The 19,430-nt window shown below is 36.7% G+C and overlaps 1 protein-coding gene across 1 annotated transcript in view; it reads left to right on the top strand.

Moving 5' to 3' along the window:
* POLR3B (polymerase (RNA) III (DNA directed) polypeptide B) overlaps nucleotides 1–19,430 on the top strand; it is a 136,641-nt gene that overhangs the window by 79,210 nt on the left and 38,001 nt on the right. Inside the window, exons 14-19 of the mRNA XM_012644696.1 lie at nucleotides 181–343; nucleotides 1,596–1,749; nucleotides 4,652–4,726; nucleotides 5,268–5,366; nucleotides 8,703–8,830; nucleotides 17,580–17,789. Of these exons, the coding sequence (XP_012500150.1) occupies nucleotides 181–343; nucleotides 1,596–1,749; nucleotides 4,652–4,726; nucleotides 5,268–5,366; nucleotides 8,703–8,830; nucleotides 17,580–17,789 (829 nt within the window). The remainder of the gene's footprint in view (nucleotides 1–180; nucleotides 344–1,595; nucleotides 1,750–4,651; nucleotides 4,727–5,267; nucleotides 5,367–8,702; nucleotides 8,831–17,579; nucleotides 17,790–19,430) is intronic.

Here is a 19,430-nt window from a genome sequence, read left to right on the forward strand (position 1 = left end):
TTACCTTAGAATAAATTCCTCTGGGGAAAAGGGTATATACATTTTAAAGACTTTTATGTGAATTGCCAAAGTGTACTGCTTTGCATTGCTGCCAGCAAAGTGGTGAGCTATTTTCAGGTACAAACTGTCCTTTGTGATACTAATGTTCATTCTTAGAAATGACCATCTTTTGTTTTTTAGGCATGTGGTTTGGTTAAAAACTTGGCCCTTATGACACACATCACAACTGATATGGAAGATGGACCCATCGTAAAACTAGCCAGTAACCTAGGAGTAGAAGATGTGAATTTATTATGTGGGGAAGAACTTTCTTACCCAAATGTGTTTCTCGTTTTTCTTAATGGTAAGTATATTATAGAGACATGTTGATCTTAAACAATCTGTGGGAAGAGGGAAAGAATTCATTATTATCCTTTTATTTAAAGCACAAATATACTTTAATTCTGGGCTCAGGTTGACTTTTATTTAAAGGTAGAAAAAGTGATAACAGAAACAGCTATTCTCTTGGCTGGGTTATCCAAGGTTCTGAGAGGAGACAGCTGTCAGAGCTTAAGGGGAACACTGTAGAGACTGGCTGCTTTCTGCCCTTTTCCAGCTGCTCGCATATCCACAGTGGAATAAGGTTCAACATGGTATCTTTAAGTACAGGTTGAATATCTGAGTCACTCTGCAAAAATAATCAAATCAATCCTTATAGTGAGTTGACTGTATTTAGCCATTTGATAACTGATGTGTCAACGGCCTGTGGCAAGAAAATTCCTTTTCTTTGGCTCAGACTCCAGTTGCTGCTTTCACACACATGTTCCCACCTTCTTCAAAGTCCTCCAGAGACCTGGAAACAAACGTGTCCTTGTCCTATCTACTTTTGATTTGATGGTCTATGTGCCTGTCCTTTCAGCTATGTGCATGTGCTTATCCCTGACCATTTAGTTCATTTCATGTCTTTTCTCGTCCCCACTTCCTTCCAATCTGGGAGACATTAACCCTTTACTGTGTGGGCTGATGAGGACGGGGTCAGAACCTCAGCAGGGCTATTAACTGACATCCTCATTCAGCAACTCCGAGAGGCTAACACTGAGTGAGCTCTTGCTCTGCACTTTCACCCAGTGCCTCTGAATCCTCACAGTGACCCTGGGTGGCAAAGTTTATTTTCCTTATTTCACAGATGGTAATTACAAGAGCAGTTTAATAACAACAGTTACTAGGTGCTAGGCAGAGTTCTAAGTGATTTGCATAAATCAGCTCGTTTAATCTTCACAACCACCCTGTGGAAGTGATAGAGCCACTGTTCAGACCCAGGTGGTCTGGATCACAAGTTCATGCGCCCAGCACTGTGCTGACAGGTGAGGAAAATGAAGCCGGCTTTTCCAGTATTACTCACACAGCATACGGTAGGACTGGCCCTAGACTCCAGGTTCTGCCCTTAATCACTCACTCTAGTGTTACCTCCTTGTAGCCTTTTGGGCTGGCTGCAGTTAATAAGAGTATTTTCAAATGACTACTCAGTGCTGCTTATTATTTTTACTGGGCGGATGTTTTAAACCAGATTAGATTTTTTATTTCTGTCTGATCTATTCTTTCTTCTTTTTGCTTAGGTAACATCCTGGGTGTCATTCGAGACCATAAAAAGCTAGTGAATACATTTAGACTGATGCGAAGAGCAGGATATATCAATGAATTTGTTTCCATTTCAACAAATCTTACAGATCGATGTGTCTATATTTCTTCTGATGGAGGAAGACTGTGCAGGTATATGTTACTAAAAGATTTTTAAGCATCTCTTTATATTTACTTTTGAGAGAAATAAACTTGTTTTTATTTTTGAAGCTGCTTTAACCTCTTTCATTGTTACGATAAATTTAATTCCGTTAGCAAACACTTCATGAATATGCATGAATCCTAGATACTGAGGATTCAAAGATTAGTGGGAGACAGTCTCTGCCCTCAGAGAGCTCAGTCTGTTCAGAGAGACAGAAATAATTACTAATAACAATCAACTATGCTGGTAATTAATGCTAGCCACTAGTTATTATTTTAATGGTTGTAATATTTGTGTAAGGCTTTAACTTCATTCAATTCTATGAGGCTGGGTTATTCTTTTCATTTAACGAATGAGGAACTGAGGTTCAATGAGGCTAAGTAACTTAACTCAAAGCTAGAAAGCGGGGGAGTCTGTTTTTTACTTGAAGGTCCTTAGAATTTGTTTGACTCCAACAATCCTGATTTTACCCACTGTATTCTCTTCCTACAAATGAGCTTTAAAAGGATGAGTAGGATTGTGTTACTTGGATGTAGGGTGAGAGGAGAAAGGCAAGAATAAAAACATGGAGGCATGAGGAAATGAAATAACATTAGACCCAGTAGAAAAGTCCCTTTTATTCATTAAGAAAGTATTTATTAAGGGCTTATTCTGCACAGGTACTGTCTAGAAGCTGGAAGTTCAAAGATGAATGTGACATAGTATCTGGTTTAGGGGGATATGCAGGGACATCGCTGGGGACGTTACCTTGTTTCGTACGCCTTCCCTTGCTTTACTGTATTCAGCTATTTGATACCTATAGTGATTTGAATATAGTCATTCTCTGTAGACCTCGGGTAGGGTTAAAGCACAAGGCAATGAGCTAGCAGTAGTTGGAAGTCTGTCATAGCTGGCAGAGTGGGCTGTTATTGTTGTGTCCACCCAGCATCTTTTTCTCCCTCTCATTTCATTACCTCATTTTCCTCTGGGTACTGCCCCTCCCCACTGGCAGTCTTGGGATGGTCAGTCTAATGCCCTCTCCTCCCCAGCCAAGGGCCAGGCATATGACCCAAGAGAGGCCAGTCAGACACTCTCATCAGAGAATTTGAATCCCGAGCAGAATAAATCAAGGGAGGAAAGTGGTGGGAATTGATTCATTCTGACGGTGACACACAGAGAGACTGCCCATTACTCTGTGTTTTCTGGATCCTTGGGACTGCTGTAGTTCCTTATCTTTCTGAGGCTGAGCATTTCACCTTTTTCTTTGATTCTTGTCCTTTCACTAAATTCTTAAAGGCCTCCAGTAAATTTCATTTTTCCTTAAGTTAGCCAGAAGTGATTTCTCTTCTTTGCAACCAAAGAATGATTAGCTGATGATATGCCTGTGTTCGAATCCTAACTTCCCACTTATTGACTTATATGACTCTGAGTATATTACTTAAGTCTCTGAGCCTTCGTTTTCTTGGTTGTAAAATGTAAATATTAATGCCACTCTAGAATTGTCCTGAGAACTGATTGATATAAGGTATTGTAAGTGCCTTGTAAGGTGCTGGCGCACATTAAGTGCTTGTTTATAGCTGATAACAACGTGGCCCAGGTAGGGGCAGAGAAAACCATGACAATTTCTAGGTTATTCTTTTTTAGGATTTTTCTCTTTTGTTACATCCAGTGTAATATAGCATATTCTAAAAGAAAACTAATTCTTTTTTAGAAGCAATTTTATAATGGCATAGCAGATCTGGCAGGAAGAATTAGTAGTTTATTAAGTAAGGATAACTGGTAGTTAAATGTGATCCTCTCCCTCTCCTCCTCCTGTTTTTGTCCTCACTTCTGAGCCTTAACCTGAACTGCACTGCAGCCCTCGAATGAGGCAGCGGGGTTGCTCTGCTTGCCTACCAAGAGAGAGCCAGAATTTCGAGGTACTGTTGATTTCCATGAAAAGCTTACCCAGTTCATTTTTCAACAACTTGTGTTCCCCTTTTGTAATTGTGCAGCTCCTCCTCTTAACTGTTTAAAAGTGCTCATTAGTCCTCAAATAGTTATTTCGACTTTAGGGTAGAGCTCACAAGTGTCTGGTGGTTACTTGCTTCTCCCTATAAGAGCTGCTTATCCAAATAGCAACAGCCCTTGACGTTTCAGTGCTGCATGCCATCCTTTGTGTCGGTGTTTCCTCGTGGTGGTGAAGCCCTCAGAAGCAAGTCACCACTGACAGTTACAGGTTAATCTACCAGAATGCTTTCTCTGCCTTACCCCCATTATATCACTAAAAATCACAAAGTTAGAAAGGTTTATTTGCTGCATACTTATAGCCACACATTTGGGTCATTTGTAGCTTTAAGTAACCTACTAGTCTAGCTCAGTGATGTTTAGCCTGAATCAAACCACTCTAAACATCTGGATATTCCTCAGACCCTCAGAACAAAATGCCATGGTTATCCTCGGTAACAGTGCTTCTTTGCCTGCTCACTCCATGAGTAGTATACCAAATATTCCCCATGTGAAATCAGGAAATGCTTTTGGAATGATGCATTACAGTTTTTAAAAATATGACATTAAAGGTTTTGTTTCCTTTCCAGACTTTATTGGTATCATTTTCGTGTTGCCTTTTCATTCAAAACTAAATGTTTCCTAAGATGCTTGGGGGAAGGACTGTGTGTGTGCATGTGTGTGTGCACACATACTCACATGCATATGTGGGAGGGGTGTGTGTGTGTATTATATATGTGAGAGAGGCCCCTACACCCTGCTCACACATGCAAAAAATACCTGGTGTCGTCAAGCAGTTGAGGAAATAAGTTTGATTGTATCGCTATCTTCCCTCATTTCACCATGGTAAATTAACTTGATGTAATTCTTCCCTGGAACTACTATTAATTTGTTGGGGGATTTCTTTTGTTTGTTTTTTTATTCTAGACCCTACATAATTGTCAAGAAACAGAAGCCAGCAGTCACAAATAAGCATATGGAAGAGCTGGCCCAGGGATACAGGTAAATGGCCAAAAGTAAAATTTATCAGTCTCCTTAATACATGCATACATGATTTAAGAAAAGTATATTTTAATTTTAGTTTCTTAATTTCTCCCCACCAAATATACCAGCCTGTTAAAAACGTATTCTCCATGTGAATTTGCTTGGACATTGTAAAATATGTATCAATTGAGATCATGAGGGTCATAGAATCTTGGTGTAAATTAGTGTGCACAGTTAAGTGTTCCTAGTAAGAAAAGGACTTACAGCAATATGTTGCTGTAGATGCTGTGGGTCTTTTCATCATATGGAATTTTTAAAGTCAGATTTGTTTTTTTTAGAAATAGGGACCAGATTGATAAGAGTCATACTTTACTGTTTTTATTTGAGTGATTTATTCTGTGATCCAAGAATAACATGTTTCAGGTATCCTAATGCACTAGTACTCTCTGGAAGAGAACTGGTGCTTTGGGCCTAAATGAAAGCCAGTATCTTCTGTTATTATATAAAGTACTGCAGAAAATGTTTTTTAATAATGTTTCTTTCACCAATATTTTCCCAGGAATTTTGAAGATTTCTTACATGAGAGTCTGGTTGAATATTTAGATGTGAATGAAGAAAATGATTGTAACATTGCACTCTATGAACATACAATTAATAAGTAAGTAAAATCCATAACAACCACAATTAAAACCATTTTAACTATAGAAACTACCTTTTCTTGTCATTGTAATCTTCATTTCTTCTATCATGTACTCTTAGTAGAAACCGTTGGAAGTTTATTGTTTTATCATAAAGCATAATCCATCATTTATCCCAATTAAGAGTGTTACAAAGCTGTTAACAAGTCATCTTTAGATTATTCTTGTGATACTTAGTATATATTTTTTTTATATTTTTATACACTTAGTGTATATTTTTTAAAAAGAATTGCTTCTCTGATGTGTAACACTTGATTCCTGCCGAAATTAAACTAATAAATCAGGCTATGTAAAGATGTATTTATCTTTTCTAGAGATCATTTTGTCAATGGACATCTGAATTCTTATTGTCAGCACAAGAATTCCGTACATATTAATAGTATGTTGTAAAGATACCTCTGAGCTTATGTGTGCAGTGTAAACTTGAAATGGTAGTGTGTTCACAGTGTTTCTTCTAGAATGATAATATTTTTAGAAGCATCTATGTTCCATTTGGAATACATTAGAGGGCATCTATATAACGTGCTGTCTGATGCATGCGACTGATTTCACTTACCTGAAATTGGAATTTTTGCGGTTATATTGTTAAATAGAGTTTAATACCACCACCTAATAACTATTTATGTCTTCAATTAAGAACAAATACATTTCTGTTTTCTCCTACCAGATGAAATATACTGCTTTATTATAATCTAGGAAATGATTTTTAGTCAGAATTTTTAGTCCTTAAAGGTATGAATCTACCAAAGTACTGTTTTATACCCCTCATTTCAAGATTGAATATAAAAGAGAACTATCTTGTAGTATACCCATAAATGATGGTTCTGTCTTTCATGCTACTCAAGCCAAAAACCTCGGTTTCAACATCAGCTCCTCTCTCCACATCCACATCAATCCATAGCTTGTCAAGTGAGCCTTCAAAATATACCTACAGTCTGAACTCTTCACCGCCTTGATTTACAGTCCTACTCCAGGCCACTCCTGTTGCTTGCCTGGATTCTTGCAAAAGGCTCGCTCCTGCTTGTATCTGCACTTGTCCCCATATACTCTGTTTCTAATAGAGCAAAGTACTCATGTAAAATCCCCTAGTAGCTTTCTGTTTCCCTCAAAAGTCCTTACAGAGGCCTTCAAGTTCCTACATGATCTGCCCACCCCCGCTTCACACCTGTGACATCTTCTGCCTCTCCTCATTCACTGTTTCAACCGCACTGACCTCTTCTTCAAACAGTCCAGGCATGCTTTTGCCTCGGCACCTTTGCACTGGCTCTCTTCTGCCTGGAACACTCTCTCACATGTACCTGCATGGCTCACTGCTTCACCTCCTCCAGATCCTCACTCAGGTGTCACCTCGTGAGTCGTTCCTGACCACCCTATTCCAAATAGAAATCCCTGTCTCTTTCCACCCCTCTTCACTGCTTTATTTTTCTAGTGCTCATTACCATACAGTAAAATTTGTATTTTACTGATTTATCTATGTATTGTCAATCTTCCTCTACCAGAAGCTTCATGAAGGCAGGGGATTTTCATGTTTTTTCATCACTATAAATGAATATGACTCTCAGCATTAGCCAGTGACCAAGCTATTCCATACATCAAATTCACTTAGATTACATAGTTTTAATTTGAAGTAAATATAAGTGTTTTATGTACAGTGAATAGGAAATCTAATTCCTTTTCAGGATAGAAACTCACAGTGGTTATGACTTTAAAGGAAATAGTTTTCCTTTCTTTTTGTTAAAATCAGAATCCAGAGTGTTTGGACTTTGAGTAATTATTAGATACTATATGATCTTATATATGTTGTCACAATAATAGGAAAAAAGAAACCTCAGATGTTTCCCTTCTTCATTTTTTGACTTAACCCAATCTTTGCATCTGAAAAGGTGGTTTTTACAGGGAATGTCAACTTGGCCAATATTTAAACAAAACAGTACATTTAAAATAAAAATCTGTTTTATTCTAGCCTATAAAATGTAGCTATAAGCTGATGTTCTTTAAAGACAAAACTAAACAAAACTTAGACCCCTTTCCCTCATTAATGACAAAGTCCTCAAGTATCCGAGAGGATTGGGTTTTGCTGGATCATAAGGTCAAGACAATATTTTTCAAACCAAGAGCTACATGGAAAGCACCTTCTCACCAAACTAGGGACATAATTCAATACATGTGTACTGGAAAAAAAAAAAATAGATGGGTAACGGGGTAAGTGGGAGATTTTTTACCAGGTACATTGCAACTAAATTTCCATGATGAATTGGGACCTGGTTTCCTGGAAATCACTTTTGTCCATGGGGAAACCACTGAAAATTTTTAAGGTTACATTTCACAAACACTTGAGGAAGGAATAGTGGGTTCACGGAGACCACAGATCCTGGATGTGGTATCTATTACCTCCAGCCAAGTCCTAAAAATAATCTGGCTGGTCTTTCCTATTAACACAGTTGAGTTCTATTATTTAGCCAAAAACTGAATTTTCTGCAGAAATATTTTATGAAAGTAACCAAGATTCTGACACCTACTAGATAAAATCTTACTTTGTGTCCAGTACTATCTATAGCAGAGCTGTCCAGTAAAATATAATGCAAACCACCTATATAACTTCAAATTTTCTAGTAGCCACATTACAAAAGTCAAAAGAAATAGGCGAAATTAATTTTAATGATATTTTAATTTAGCCCAGTATATCCAGAATATTATCATGTCAAAATACAATCAATATCAAAATATTGAGATATTTTATTTCCTACTGTAAGTCTTCAAAATCTAGTGTGCACATACAACACATTTCAATTTGGATGCTAAAAATAAATGAACTGAGTTATTTAAATTTAAATTTTAAAATTTAAAGTAATTAAAATGAAGTAAAATAAAAAATTCAGTTCCTCAGTCACACTACCCTAACATTTCAAGTGCTCAGTAGCCACAATTAGCCTAGTGGCTGTGGTATTGGTCCCCATAGGCCTATAGTAACTATTCTTAAAGGTGATTTATTCCTCTCTCTAAAATGGTGATACATCTTACTCATTGACAATGTTGGAAGAATGAGGAAAAGCAGGCTATGCATCCATTGTTGATATTATATTTCTATATGTTCAATATAGTAATTCACTTATGTGTTCTTATGTTTTATCGTATTTTATTTAAGCAAGTTTTTGTTTTACCAGTTTTACTAGCATCAAATTTTATTGTCCTATAAATCCCTGGGGGACCTAGAGAGTAATATTTTTATACCCTTTAAGAGACATTTATTTTAATACTTGATGCCTAAGATGTCTAATTCTTAATTAACTTGATAGAGATACCACCCACTTGGAGATTGAACCTTTTACTCTTCTCGGCGTTTGCGCTGGCCTGATCCCATACCCTCATCATAACCAGTCCCCAAGAAACACATACCAGTGTGCCATGGGGAAACAAGCCATGGGTAAGAGTTCCTTCTTGAACCTAGTTCTAAATATTTGGAAAAAACTCTTGTATCCTTATTCTTACTTAACTACTATTACATGTTTGGACACATCAGATGTTGGGAACACCTGAGGAACTCTGGAATGCTTGCAGGTGCCCTGTTATGCCTAAAGTTTAAACAACAATGGAGAAAACCTTTCTGAACTTATTTCCCTGACCAAACAAAGTGACATATAATAAGTGTCACAGAATTATGAGGGAGTAAATATAAAGAGAAAAGCCCTATAAAATGTAAGTTGTTAACCATGAGAGAAAGAGCAGAAAAACTCACTGTTAAGGGGAGAGAAGAAGAAAAACCAGAGATTAAGGTATACAATGTGTATTAGGATGTACCTAGTAAGTGCCTAGATAACAATCCTTGAACCCATTATATCCTTACAGTTGCTACTATAACTTCTGAAACGTACCCAGTTGATGTCACGCCAATCTCTGAGTTACTTTCCTTCCTCGTTTCTATTTTTCTTCTCTCTCATCTATTAATTTAGTTATCCATCCATTTATAATATTTGTTGAGTATAATTGTAGACCAGACATGGGGCTGGAGCCCGAAAATACAGAGATGAGACAGACCCCCCCTCTGTTTAAGGAGTTCAGAGTCTAGTAGGAGAGACCAACAAATAAAACAGTAATTCAATCTGGTGTGATAAATGCTGTAATAGAGTGCCAGCCAAGATCTAAGGAAATTAGAAGAGGAAGATCACTTAAAGTGAGAGAGTAGATTGTTTCTGAAGGATAGAACTGAGCTGAGTCTTGGAAGACAGTATTTTTTAAAGATATGGAAGTGTAAGCAAGCGTGGCTGGGAACATGTTGGTGCTGTGGTGTGGCTGTCTAGTGCGGCTGTCTAGTGCAGTGTGGGTATAGAGGTGTGCTGGGGCGGTGCCATATATTGAGGAATTTGGCTTTTATGTTGAAGGTGATATAGAAAGGATACCAGGCTAAAAAAAAAAAAAAAGTTTTGCCTATAAACCTTTTTTGAAATGTTTAAAAAAATCATTTAAATCTTAATAAATCTAATAAATTTACTTTTCATAAATATCCATGACAACAATATGACTTGCCATCTCTGATTTAAAGTATGATACAAGGAGCTTCGTAAGGAAACTAAAAATGTAGAGGGGAAGGTGTTCGTATTGCCTTTGGCTAACAACCAGAATGCAGTCAGCTTCTCAGTTACTAAGAACCAGCTGCAACTGACCATAGCTTGACAATTGAGGAATCCTATTTCTTCATTGTAGATAGAGAGTACATATATTTCTTTTCAAGTTTTTATATTACCCTTTGGGTAGCTACAAAGATATAAAAAGCATTTTGTCCTGCTACCATTTACCTGGATGATGTAATGCCTGGACAGTTCCGAATGATTCCCAGTGGGAAAATCTAAACAGCAGCTCATCAGTTTAGTGTTTCCCATTCAGCCTCGGCAGCAGTGTAGGCTGATTTCTCGCTTGTGCCTCTGACTTGCTAACAAGTTGAAATATACAGTACAGAACCCTGTGTGTCATGAAAGGGCTATCACTTCTATTGGGTTTACCAAACCATTTTGTTTCATGATGTGAATCCCAGCTGAAACAATACACTTTTTGTGTAGAACCTTCAGCAGAATTAACGGAAGACTAATCACTTCATCGCTAATGCCACTCTTTAGTGTGTTTGAAGATTGAAATGGAAAGAGCTGCGTCTATCTGCACTTAGTGAAGCTTTTTAAAAAAAAAATAAAGAAAAATAGACTCGAAGGAAAGAAACAATATTTTTATTTTTATAACTCCCCTCCCCACAAAAAAAAAAAGAAGCCTTTATATGTGGCTATGAGTATCTGAAACGTTTGGTTAGTTACCACACACAGTTAAGCAGGATCAGTGTGTACAGAAAGCCAATTCAGTGTCTGTAGAGTTCTTTTGTAGTTTTCTGTGTGAAGGTTTTTTTTCTCGTTTTGTTTTGAGTGTCATTTGCAATTCATTGTCTGTGTTTTCTGAGGTTGGTGTATTCAGCTGCTCTGACCCTGGGTCCTGCACATTTAGCTCCTTGGATACAATCCTCTGACGTTACTGCTGACGCTAGGAAGACAAAAGCCACTGAATATCTTAAGTTATTAAAAAAAAAGCCTTTGTTACTGTTTGTTATTATAAAACACCTGACTGGAAAGAAAAGCCACGAGATAAAAGTACATTTAAAGGTGGCACATTAAGATGGCAACATTTCTCTTTGGACGCTGAAATAGCTGCAGAAGTATTGAGCAAAGTCTATATGAAAAATCACAAAAGGAAAAAGGTCTGCAGAGACAGAAAACCTGCAGCAGGTCCCCAGGTCTATAATGCAGACTTAGCACTTTGAGTAGGACCTCTCTGGATCATTTCAATTCCATGCAGTCTTGACAGCTAATCATTAAAAGTCACACTCTGTCTCATTTTAAATATGAGCCATCACTGAGGACTGTGTAAATTCACAGATTCTATGCAAATTTGCTGAAATAATATTTTAGCTGCTATTCATCTGTTCTGCAGAACAGACATGGAAGACAGTAGCCCAGAATTACTTCACTAAATGATCTAGCCAACCTGGAAAATTTGCCATCTACCCTTCCCTACCAGCCCCTCTCCCCCTCACCCAACAGAGTGAAGAAATGAGAGAGAGTCATTTTCTATCACTATGAAGAAAAAAATTAAGAGTAGTTCAAACCACAAAGACTGAAAGCCTTACCTTGTATGTACAAGAAAACTAATCCAACATAAAACACCAGCAGAGGGTGTTTCTTAAATCTTAGGTGCTTTAAGTTATTAATAAAGTTCAAGTTTCCTCACAGCATCTTACTGTGCTTCTGAGAAAACCTCTCTTCCCTAGATAAGGCTGTGTGTGTTGTGACATGGTTCAGAGCAAGAAGTCAGGTGGACATCTGGAAATGTCAAGGTCTCCAAGTCACTCAGTGCTACCAGCAAGGGCTGTATGTTGGAGCTGCATTGTGTGACCTCTCATTGGCACCCAATGCCAAGTTCACATGAGCCACGCTTTCATATCCTGCCCATGTATTAGTTGGCAATCCTCTAGTGGAATACTCTTCTAGTCACTATCAGCTCAATTAATGAATATGCAGCACAGAATCCCCAGCCCACACCCCTGGCTTCTTCTCACCACCCCTTCCCCTTTCAACTCCAAACTGCTGGGACTTCTCACCACCCTTTCCCCCTTCAACTCCAAACTGCTGGGATTTCCTCTCACCACCCCTTCCCCCTTCAACTCCAAACTGCTGGGACTTGAGGTTTTTTGTTTTGTTTTGTTTGAACTAAGCTAAGTCAGCTTCTGTTTTTGTGTTTGTTTTCAATGGATTCTATTTCTAAGCAGATAGTTTCTTCCCTTGTGTTCCCCACTTTACAGTAGGATGGGATGTACTGGAAATAGGGTGGAGAATTTTGAGATATTAAAAACACGTAATATACGAAGATCTGAATCACAAACTCAGCTGATAAAATATATGTATATATACAAAGATCCTCATAAAATTTTATTTCATTCTACATGTCCTTCCCACTTTGTTTGAATTTTTTTAGCATATTTATTCTTTGTCCATTTGGGGGTACAAAATGAAAAAAGATCTCTGCCAAATTACGCCTGGAAATTCTTTTTAGAGTTCTGCTATTGTTAAAAAAAACTTAGAATCATTGTTGCTCTTTTGGGTATAAGCATATGTGGTATTTGCTAAGACTAGAATGTTGGAAATGAATACTTATGGAGGTAAAATTAAACTAAAGTTTAATGTGTAGGTTTGAGTTAGAGATAGAATGGGCTATATTGCAGGGTGACAGACTATGTATTTTTATTATTACTACTAATATTGTTAATACTGGTCATAATGAATGTTGCCATTTATTGAGTACCCAAATTCTTTACATGCGTTTCTTCTTTTAATCACAATAATGATCCTCAGATATAATACATACCTTTTTTTTCCTGACAAGGAACGTGAATCCCAGTTTGGTTGAGTAACATATAAAAGGTTATCTTATGTCTTTATGTAATGTTATCTGTAAAACCTACTAAAATTCTTCTCAACTGAAACTAACTTCTTTCCTCACTTTTTCCTATCCGTCGTGGATCACTGTCAGGCTGCCTTCCTTGCTAGACTGTAAATTATAAGCTCCTTGAAGACAAGGACTACTTTATTTATTACAAGTTGAATATCCCTTATCTGAAATGCTTGGGATCAAAAGTGTTTTAGATTTTGAATTTTTTTCAGATTTTGGAACATTCGCATATACATAATGAGATATCTTGGGGATGGGACTCAAGTCTAAATAAGAAATTCAGTTATGTTTCACATGTATCTTATACACATAGCCTGATGATAATTTTATACAATATTTTTAATAATTTTGTGCATGAAACAGAGTTTGACAGTGTTTTGAATGTGACCCATCACATGAGGTCAGATGTGGAATTTTCCACTTGTGTTATCATGTTGGAGCTCATAACTCTTCGAATTTTGGAACATTTTGGACTTCGGATTTTCAGATTTGAGATGTTCAACCTGTACTACAGTTGATCCTTGAACAATGCGGGGGTTAAGGGCACCGACTCACCACACAGGTCAATGGAATGGAATCAAGAGTCCAGAAATAGACCTACACATTTATGGTCAATTGATTTTCAACGAATGTGTCAGAGCAATTCAGTGGAGAAAGGAAAGTCTTTTCAACAAAGATGTCTATATGTTTATATTGAAAAAAAATGAATATCAGCTTCTACCTCATAGCATATAAAAAATGAACACAAAATGGGTTATAGCCCTAAATGTAAGTGCTAAAGCCATAAGAATTCCTTGAAGAAGGAAACAGGTGAAAATCTTCATGAATTGAGTTAAGCTTAAATTTCTTAGGACACAAAAAGTACAAAGTGTAAAAAAAAATCAATTGGACTTCTGCAAAATTAAATTTTACTCTTTGAAAGATACTATTATGAATATGAAAAATGCAAGCCAGAGAATGGAAGAAAGTATTTGAACTACATACATCTAATAAAGGATTTGTATCAAATATATGTAAGGAACTCTTCAATAATAAGACAGGCTGGATGTGGTGGCTCATGCCTGTAATCCTAGCACTTTGGGATGCCAGGGGAGGAGGATCACTTGAGGCCAGGAGTTCAAGACCACCCTGAGCAACATAGTGAGACCCCGCCTCTACAAAAAATTGAAAAAATTAGTCAGGCATGGTGGCATGTGCCTGTAGTTCTAGCTATTCGGGAGACTGAGGCAGGAGGATCACTTGAGCCCAGGAGTTTGAGGTTGCAGTGAACTCTGATGATGCCATTGCTCTCTAGCTTGGGCAACAGAGCCTCTATCTCAAAATAATAATGGCAAACAATCCAGTTAAAGTATGGGCAAAACAAAAAACAAAACGAAGCACTTCACAAAGTTTTGGAATGACCAATAAGCGCATGAAACTATGTTCAACATTATTGTCAGGTAAATACAAATTAATATATGAGATAGTACTACACACTCATTAGAATGATTAAAATTAAAAAGTCTGGCATACAAAGTGTCAATGATAATGTGGAGCAACTAAAATGTCTATACACTGCTAGTGGAAATGTAAAGTGAGTGGTATATTCACTGTGGAAAATTCTTTGGCAGGTTCGTGAAGTTAACCATACCCTTACCAAACAACCCAGAAATTCCATTTCTAGGTATTTACCCAAAGAAATGAAAACACACAAAGACTTATACATGAATGTTTATAGGATATTTATTCACAGTAGCCAAAAACAGGAAACAGCGCAAATATCCACCAATGGGTGAGTGGATAAACAAAATGTATATTTGTACAATGGACTACTACTCAGCAATAAAAAGAAAGTGAACTGGGATACACACAATCATATGGATAAATCTCAGAATCATTATACTAAATGAAATAAGCAGATACTATATGATTCTATTTATATCAAATTCTAGAAAATGCGTACTGATCTATAATGATAAAAAACAGATCAGATGGTTCCCTTGGGCCAGGGACAGAGGAAGGGATCTTTTTGGGGTGTTAGAAATGTTCTGGGTCTCGATCATGGTTGTGGTTTCACAGACACTTACAGGTGTCAGAACTCATCAATTTGTATGCTTTAAACGGTAAAGTTTATTGTATTCAATAATGTTGATAAAACAAATTGGGCAAAAGAAGACAAAAAATAGTTAAATGCATAAAACTTCACTTTATTATTTTCAGTATACATTTTCTAAGCTGTTCACATCCTTATTAACCTTTTTCATCCTACCTTATAAAAAGCACTTCTTCACTATTTTAACCTACATTGATATACCTCACAATGGCAACTGGAGGCTTCTTAAGAAAGGTATTATCAAGAAAATACATAAGAAACAGAAATCATTGAAGACTTTGTTAAAGCAAAATGGAGCAATAGAAGTAGAAGGCAGCTCATAGATATTCTGATTGTGTTAGTTATATATGTAATGTCCTTTTCAATGAAACTGAAAACAGGAATGGGGTGTCCTTATTTGAGCATGTGCTTCACACAGGCAAGCCTTATAATATAATAGCTGTGTAACATTTTCTCAAAAACATTTGTTTATTGGCAAAATAGCTAGTCAGCCATTCATGATTTTTATCAAAATTATGGGGGTCTGATGGCATCGTATTTTAATTTACACATCCATAGTTGGTGCTGCTAAAAATATATGTACATGTATATTTCCACAAGTTCTTTAAAAAGTCTTTAAAGAAAAATTTCTGATGAGATCATAAGCACCAAACATTTGTTAAACTATTTTGCTGTGTATCCATTCAATGGTCAGTTGTAATGCCTGAGAATTATGTTCTGGGCCTGATAGCACAATTTATAGCAGGATCCAGTCTCTTTTCACCATTGTTTAGAGGTGCAGCCATTTATGCTTCCCTGCTGCATAATAATGCTTGTCTCAGGTTTCAGAAGACATGTTTGGCAGCCTGGTGGGACATTGCCTGAACGCTTGTCTCAAGCTGGGTAAAGTACACAATTGGAACTGAGATCTCAACATAAATTTTAAATGATTTCATGTAAAAGGACAAACTTATTGTCAGTGAACTTTACCATGATCCCAGCAGCAGGAATCTTATTTCTAAAACAGTAAGTGATCTATTGCCAGGTATCCTACCCAGTTTATTAGTTGGCACTAAATTAACATAAATTAATTGGTAATTTATGGTGTAAACTCAATAAAAAATTCATGATGTTCAGTTTGATTACTGCTTTTCAGGTGAACCTTGATAAATTTTGTGGAGATTTAAGCACAAATGCATACTGTCATAAAAAATATAATGGGATTCTTCAATTTAATTTACTTGACATTTCTTGGGCATCTATAATGAGCCTGGCACTATACTAGGTGTATTTCTTTGGTACTCCCTACAGATTTTATTATTTCTTTCAATAGGAATTGTCAAGGAGTACCATATCATTTTTGCTGCTTGAATAGTTTCTTTTCATCCCTGAATTGAAATCACCATTGATTGAGTGACATTGAGTATGGAGAAAAAGTTAAAGGAAATAATATTGGATTTTGGTATCTGCTTACCCTGGGCATAACTCATGAAACGGTATATAGGTACCTTAGAAGTGTGTGCATGTTGTGTATGTGTCAGTCTGGAAGCATATGCTAGAGAAACAGACCTCAAACTACCTTATTTCCCCAAACATTAAAATCTGTTCCTACTTCCTAGTGTTTCGCAGGGTGTTGGGGAGAAATACTTAGGAGAAGATAAATAGGCTCAGGAGCCCACACTGAAGCTCAACAGTGAGGCCAGGCTGAGTTTTCCAATGTTAAAACCTCTGTGTAGGATTGCGTTTGTGCCCACATGCCCCGGAAACAGAAAGACTTTTCTACAGGCAAGTCCTTGAACCCCATTGTGTTTCTGAAGGGAGAATAGAGAGAGGGTTAACATTCTGATTTCATTTCCAGTTGATAGTGACCCAGTAACACCCTTCCGAGGACCAGTCAGGTGGAAAGGCTGATCGCTAAGGTGGGAAAAGCCCGTCCCTGATTGGACTATACCCTAAATTCCTTAGAGGGGACCATGCCTTTCCCCATTTTATCTCCAGTGATTGGCACAGAGTAGGTGTTTGTTAACTGCTTAATAAATGAATAGTTAAGCAAATAAATAAGTCCACTCTTCCCTGCTGTCACTTGGATTCATTTTTCTTCATTCTGTTCCTTCCCTTCTCTCCTGCTTCTTTTTCATTTGGAACTTTTGTAATGGTTGATTTCTCTTCATGACATCTATCTGTTTGTCCTACTGTATAAGCTCCTTGCTTGTGAACATTGGGTGTTGTTCTTGCATTACCTTTCCCCAGCACTTAGAAATGTGCCTGGAACATGGTAGAACCAAATACAGAATTGTTGGCTTACTTGTGAAATTAACCAGCAGAAACTAAAATTTCTCAAACGGGATTAATTATATAAATCCAAAATATTGAAATTATTTCAGTTAGTATGCTGAGTGTAATTTTTCTTCTTTATAGGATTTTAAGGATTAGTGAGAAAAACTGCTTTTGAAGGTTGTTAGCCACCATGAGAGTATCGCTTTTGAAATGTTTGACCTGAAGATTTTCTTTAATTATCAAAATTAATGTGTTTACCTCTATATTCATTGCTAATTATTGCTTTACCTAAATATTCCATATAATAGAATGTTGCATTTTGTTTTCTCTAATATCAATGAAGGCACCATTGGATACAACCAGCGAAACAGAATTGATACTCTCATGTATCTACTAGCATATCCACAAAAACCCATGGTTAAAACAAAAACCATTGAATTGATAGAGTTTGAGAAATTGCCAGCTGGACAGAATGCGACAGTTGCTGTGATGAGTTATAGTGGCTATGATATCGAAGATGCTCTTGTTTTAAACAAAGCCTCCTTGGACAGAGGTAAGTGAATTTTCAAAGCTGTAACACCAAAGATGCTTTTTGCAGAGTTAGATATAGGGACAATTAATGTAAAAATCAGTTGATGTCAAAACATTAATGTCAGTTTCAAGCGATTTGAATTTTGTAATATATGAACAGGAGATGGTTGTGTTTTGGTGTGAGCTTTTTTAAAAAATGAATGTTAGATTGAGAAATTTGTTAAATGTACTACTACACAGTCTTTTTTTCTTTGTTATTTTATTGGTGACTTGAGACAGTTCCTCAAAGAAAAAAAAGTAAGAATTTGTTTATTTTCCAGCAGAAAGTATAATTTATGAAGTAAGTTTTTTTTAATATATCTAGTGATATATTCGATAACAAGCCTGTTTGAGAGGCAGTAGCAATATTTGGGTATAACAGGCTGTTTTTTATTTCTATAACCCCGTAATCTATTACACCCTTTTTCTTCGCCAAATGACAAAAGTTAAAATACACATATACAAACCCTGACTTGTATGTAGTTTTTACACTTTTCTTTCTCAGTTTTTGACAGTTTACTTTTGTGAGTCAGCACTTCATGGTTTGTTAGCCATCACCTGATCTGTAGTCTGACTTCTCTATTCATAATCTCTATTTCTATTTTTCCTCTCTGGCATACCCACTATGCCTTCCCCTTCCCTCTTTGTAGTTGCTAGGCAGCCATAATAGTACTCCTAGACATGTGTCTTTGGCATTAATGTTGGCTGCACTTAATTTATGCCTCTTTTTTTCCTGCAAATGACAACAGCCGTGCTTTAAAACTAGATGTTTTCCTTTCTGATCAACTGGTAACGTTTATGTGGAAATCTGAAGACTTTGTGATGTCTGTCAGAAACTCCGCAACCCAATTTAATGATCTGAGTTTACTGTCCTCTAGCTTTTAAGCTACCACCTGTAAATAAAATGTCCATTTACACTTAGAAGAAAACACTTCCTGATTTCCGGCAGTTCAGGTTCACACTGCACTCCAGTGTGTTGCAGTTAATGTCTATTGTATGAAATTTCAAGATCGTGTAATGTTTCCAAACAAGCTGGCACTCTGAGCCGAGTTTATTATTGCCATACACAATTTACTAGGAGCCATAATGACTAAGACCTTGCTCAAAGACATACAAGTGTCTTCTTCTATTGTCCAGTTGTTGAAACTTGTTATTTCATTGCATGATCACCTTTATATTTAAAAATTACATTAGAGCACTGAGATTTTATTTAGAAATCCACTTTTACCTGATTGTTTTTGTAAGCTCACATTCTTAGATTTCTGCTTTTGGTGGAGAATTTTAAGTGAAGGATTTTATAGCCATGCATTTATTTCATCAGTAATACCTGACATTTAATCCTGAGACATTTTCCTATTTAAGTAAACTCTGACATGGCTGAGTATATCCTGAGGAGATTAGAGAGAGAATCTAGTTTAAAATAACTGCTTAGCCAAAGGGAAAAAGAAAGAAATGCAGCCACAGAATCTTGGGAAATGATATTTAGTGTTGGAAGGAATGACAGCTCTTTTGGGTAACTCTACAGCTAATAAATTTCTTTTTGAGGGATTCAGTGGCTAGTGTTTTTGCCCCATCCAAAGGTTTTTCTTCTGTCCATTTTTCTTATTTTTCTTAATGTTTAGAT

This window comes from Propithecus coquereli, unplaced genomic scaffold (assembly GCF_000956105.1).
Source record: "Propithecus coquereli isolate 6110/MARCELLA unplaced genomic scaffold, Pcoq_1.0 Scaffold218, whole genome shotgun sequence".
Classification (NCBI taxonomy): Eukaryota; Metazoa; Chordata; class Mammalia; order Primates; family Indriidae; genus Propithecus; species Propithecus coquereli.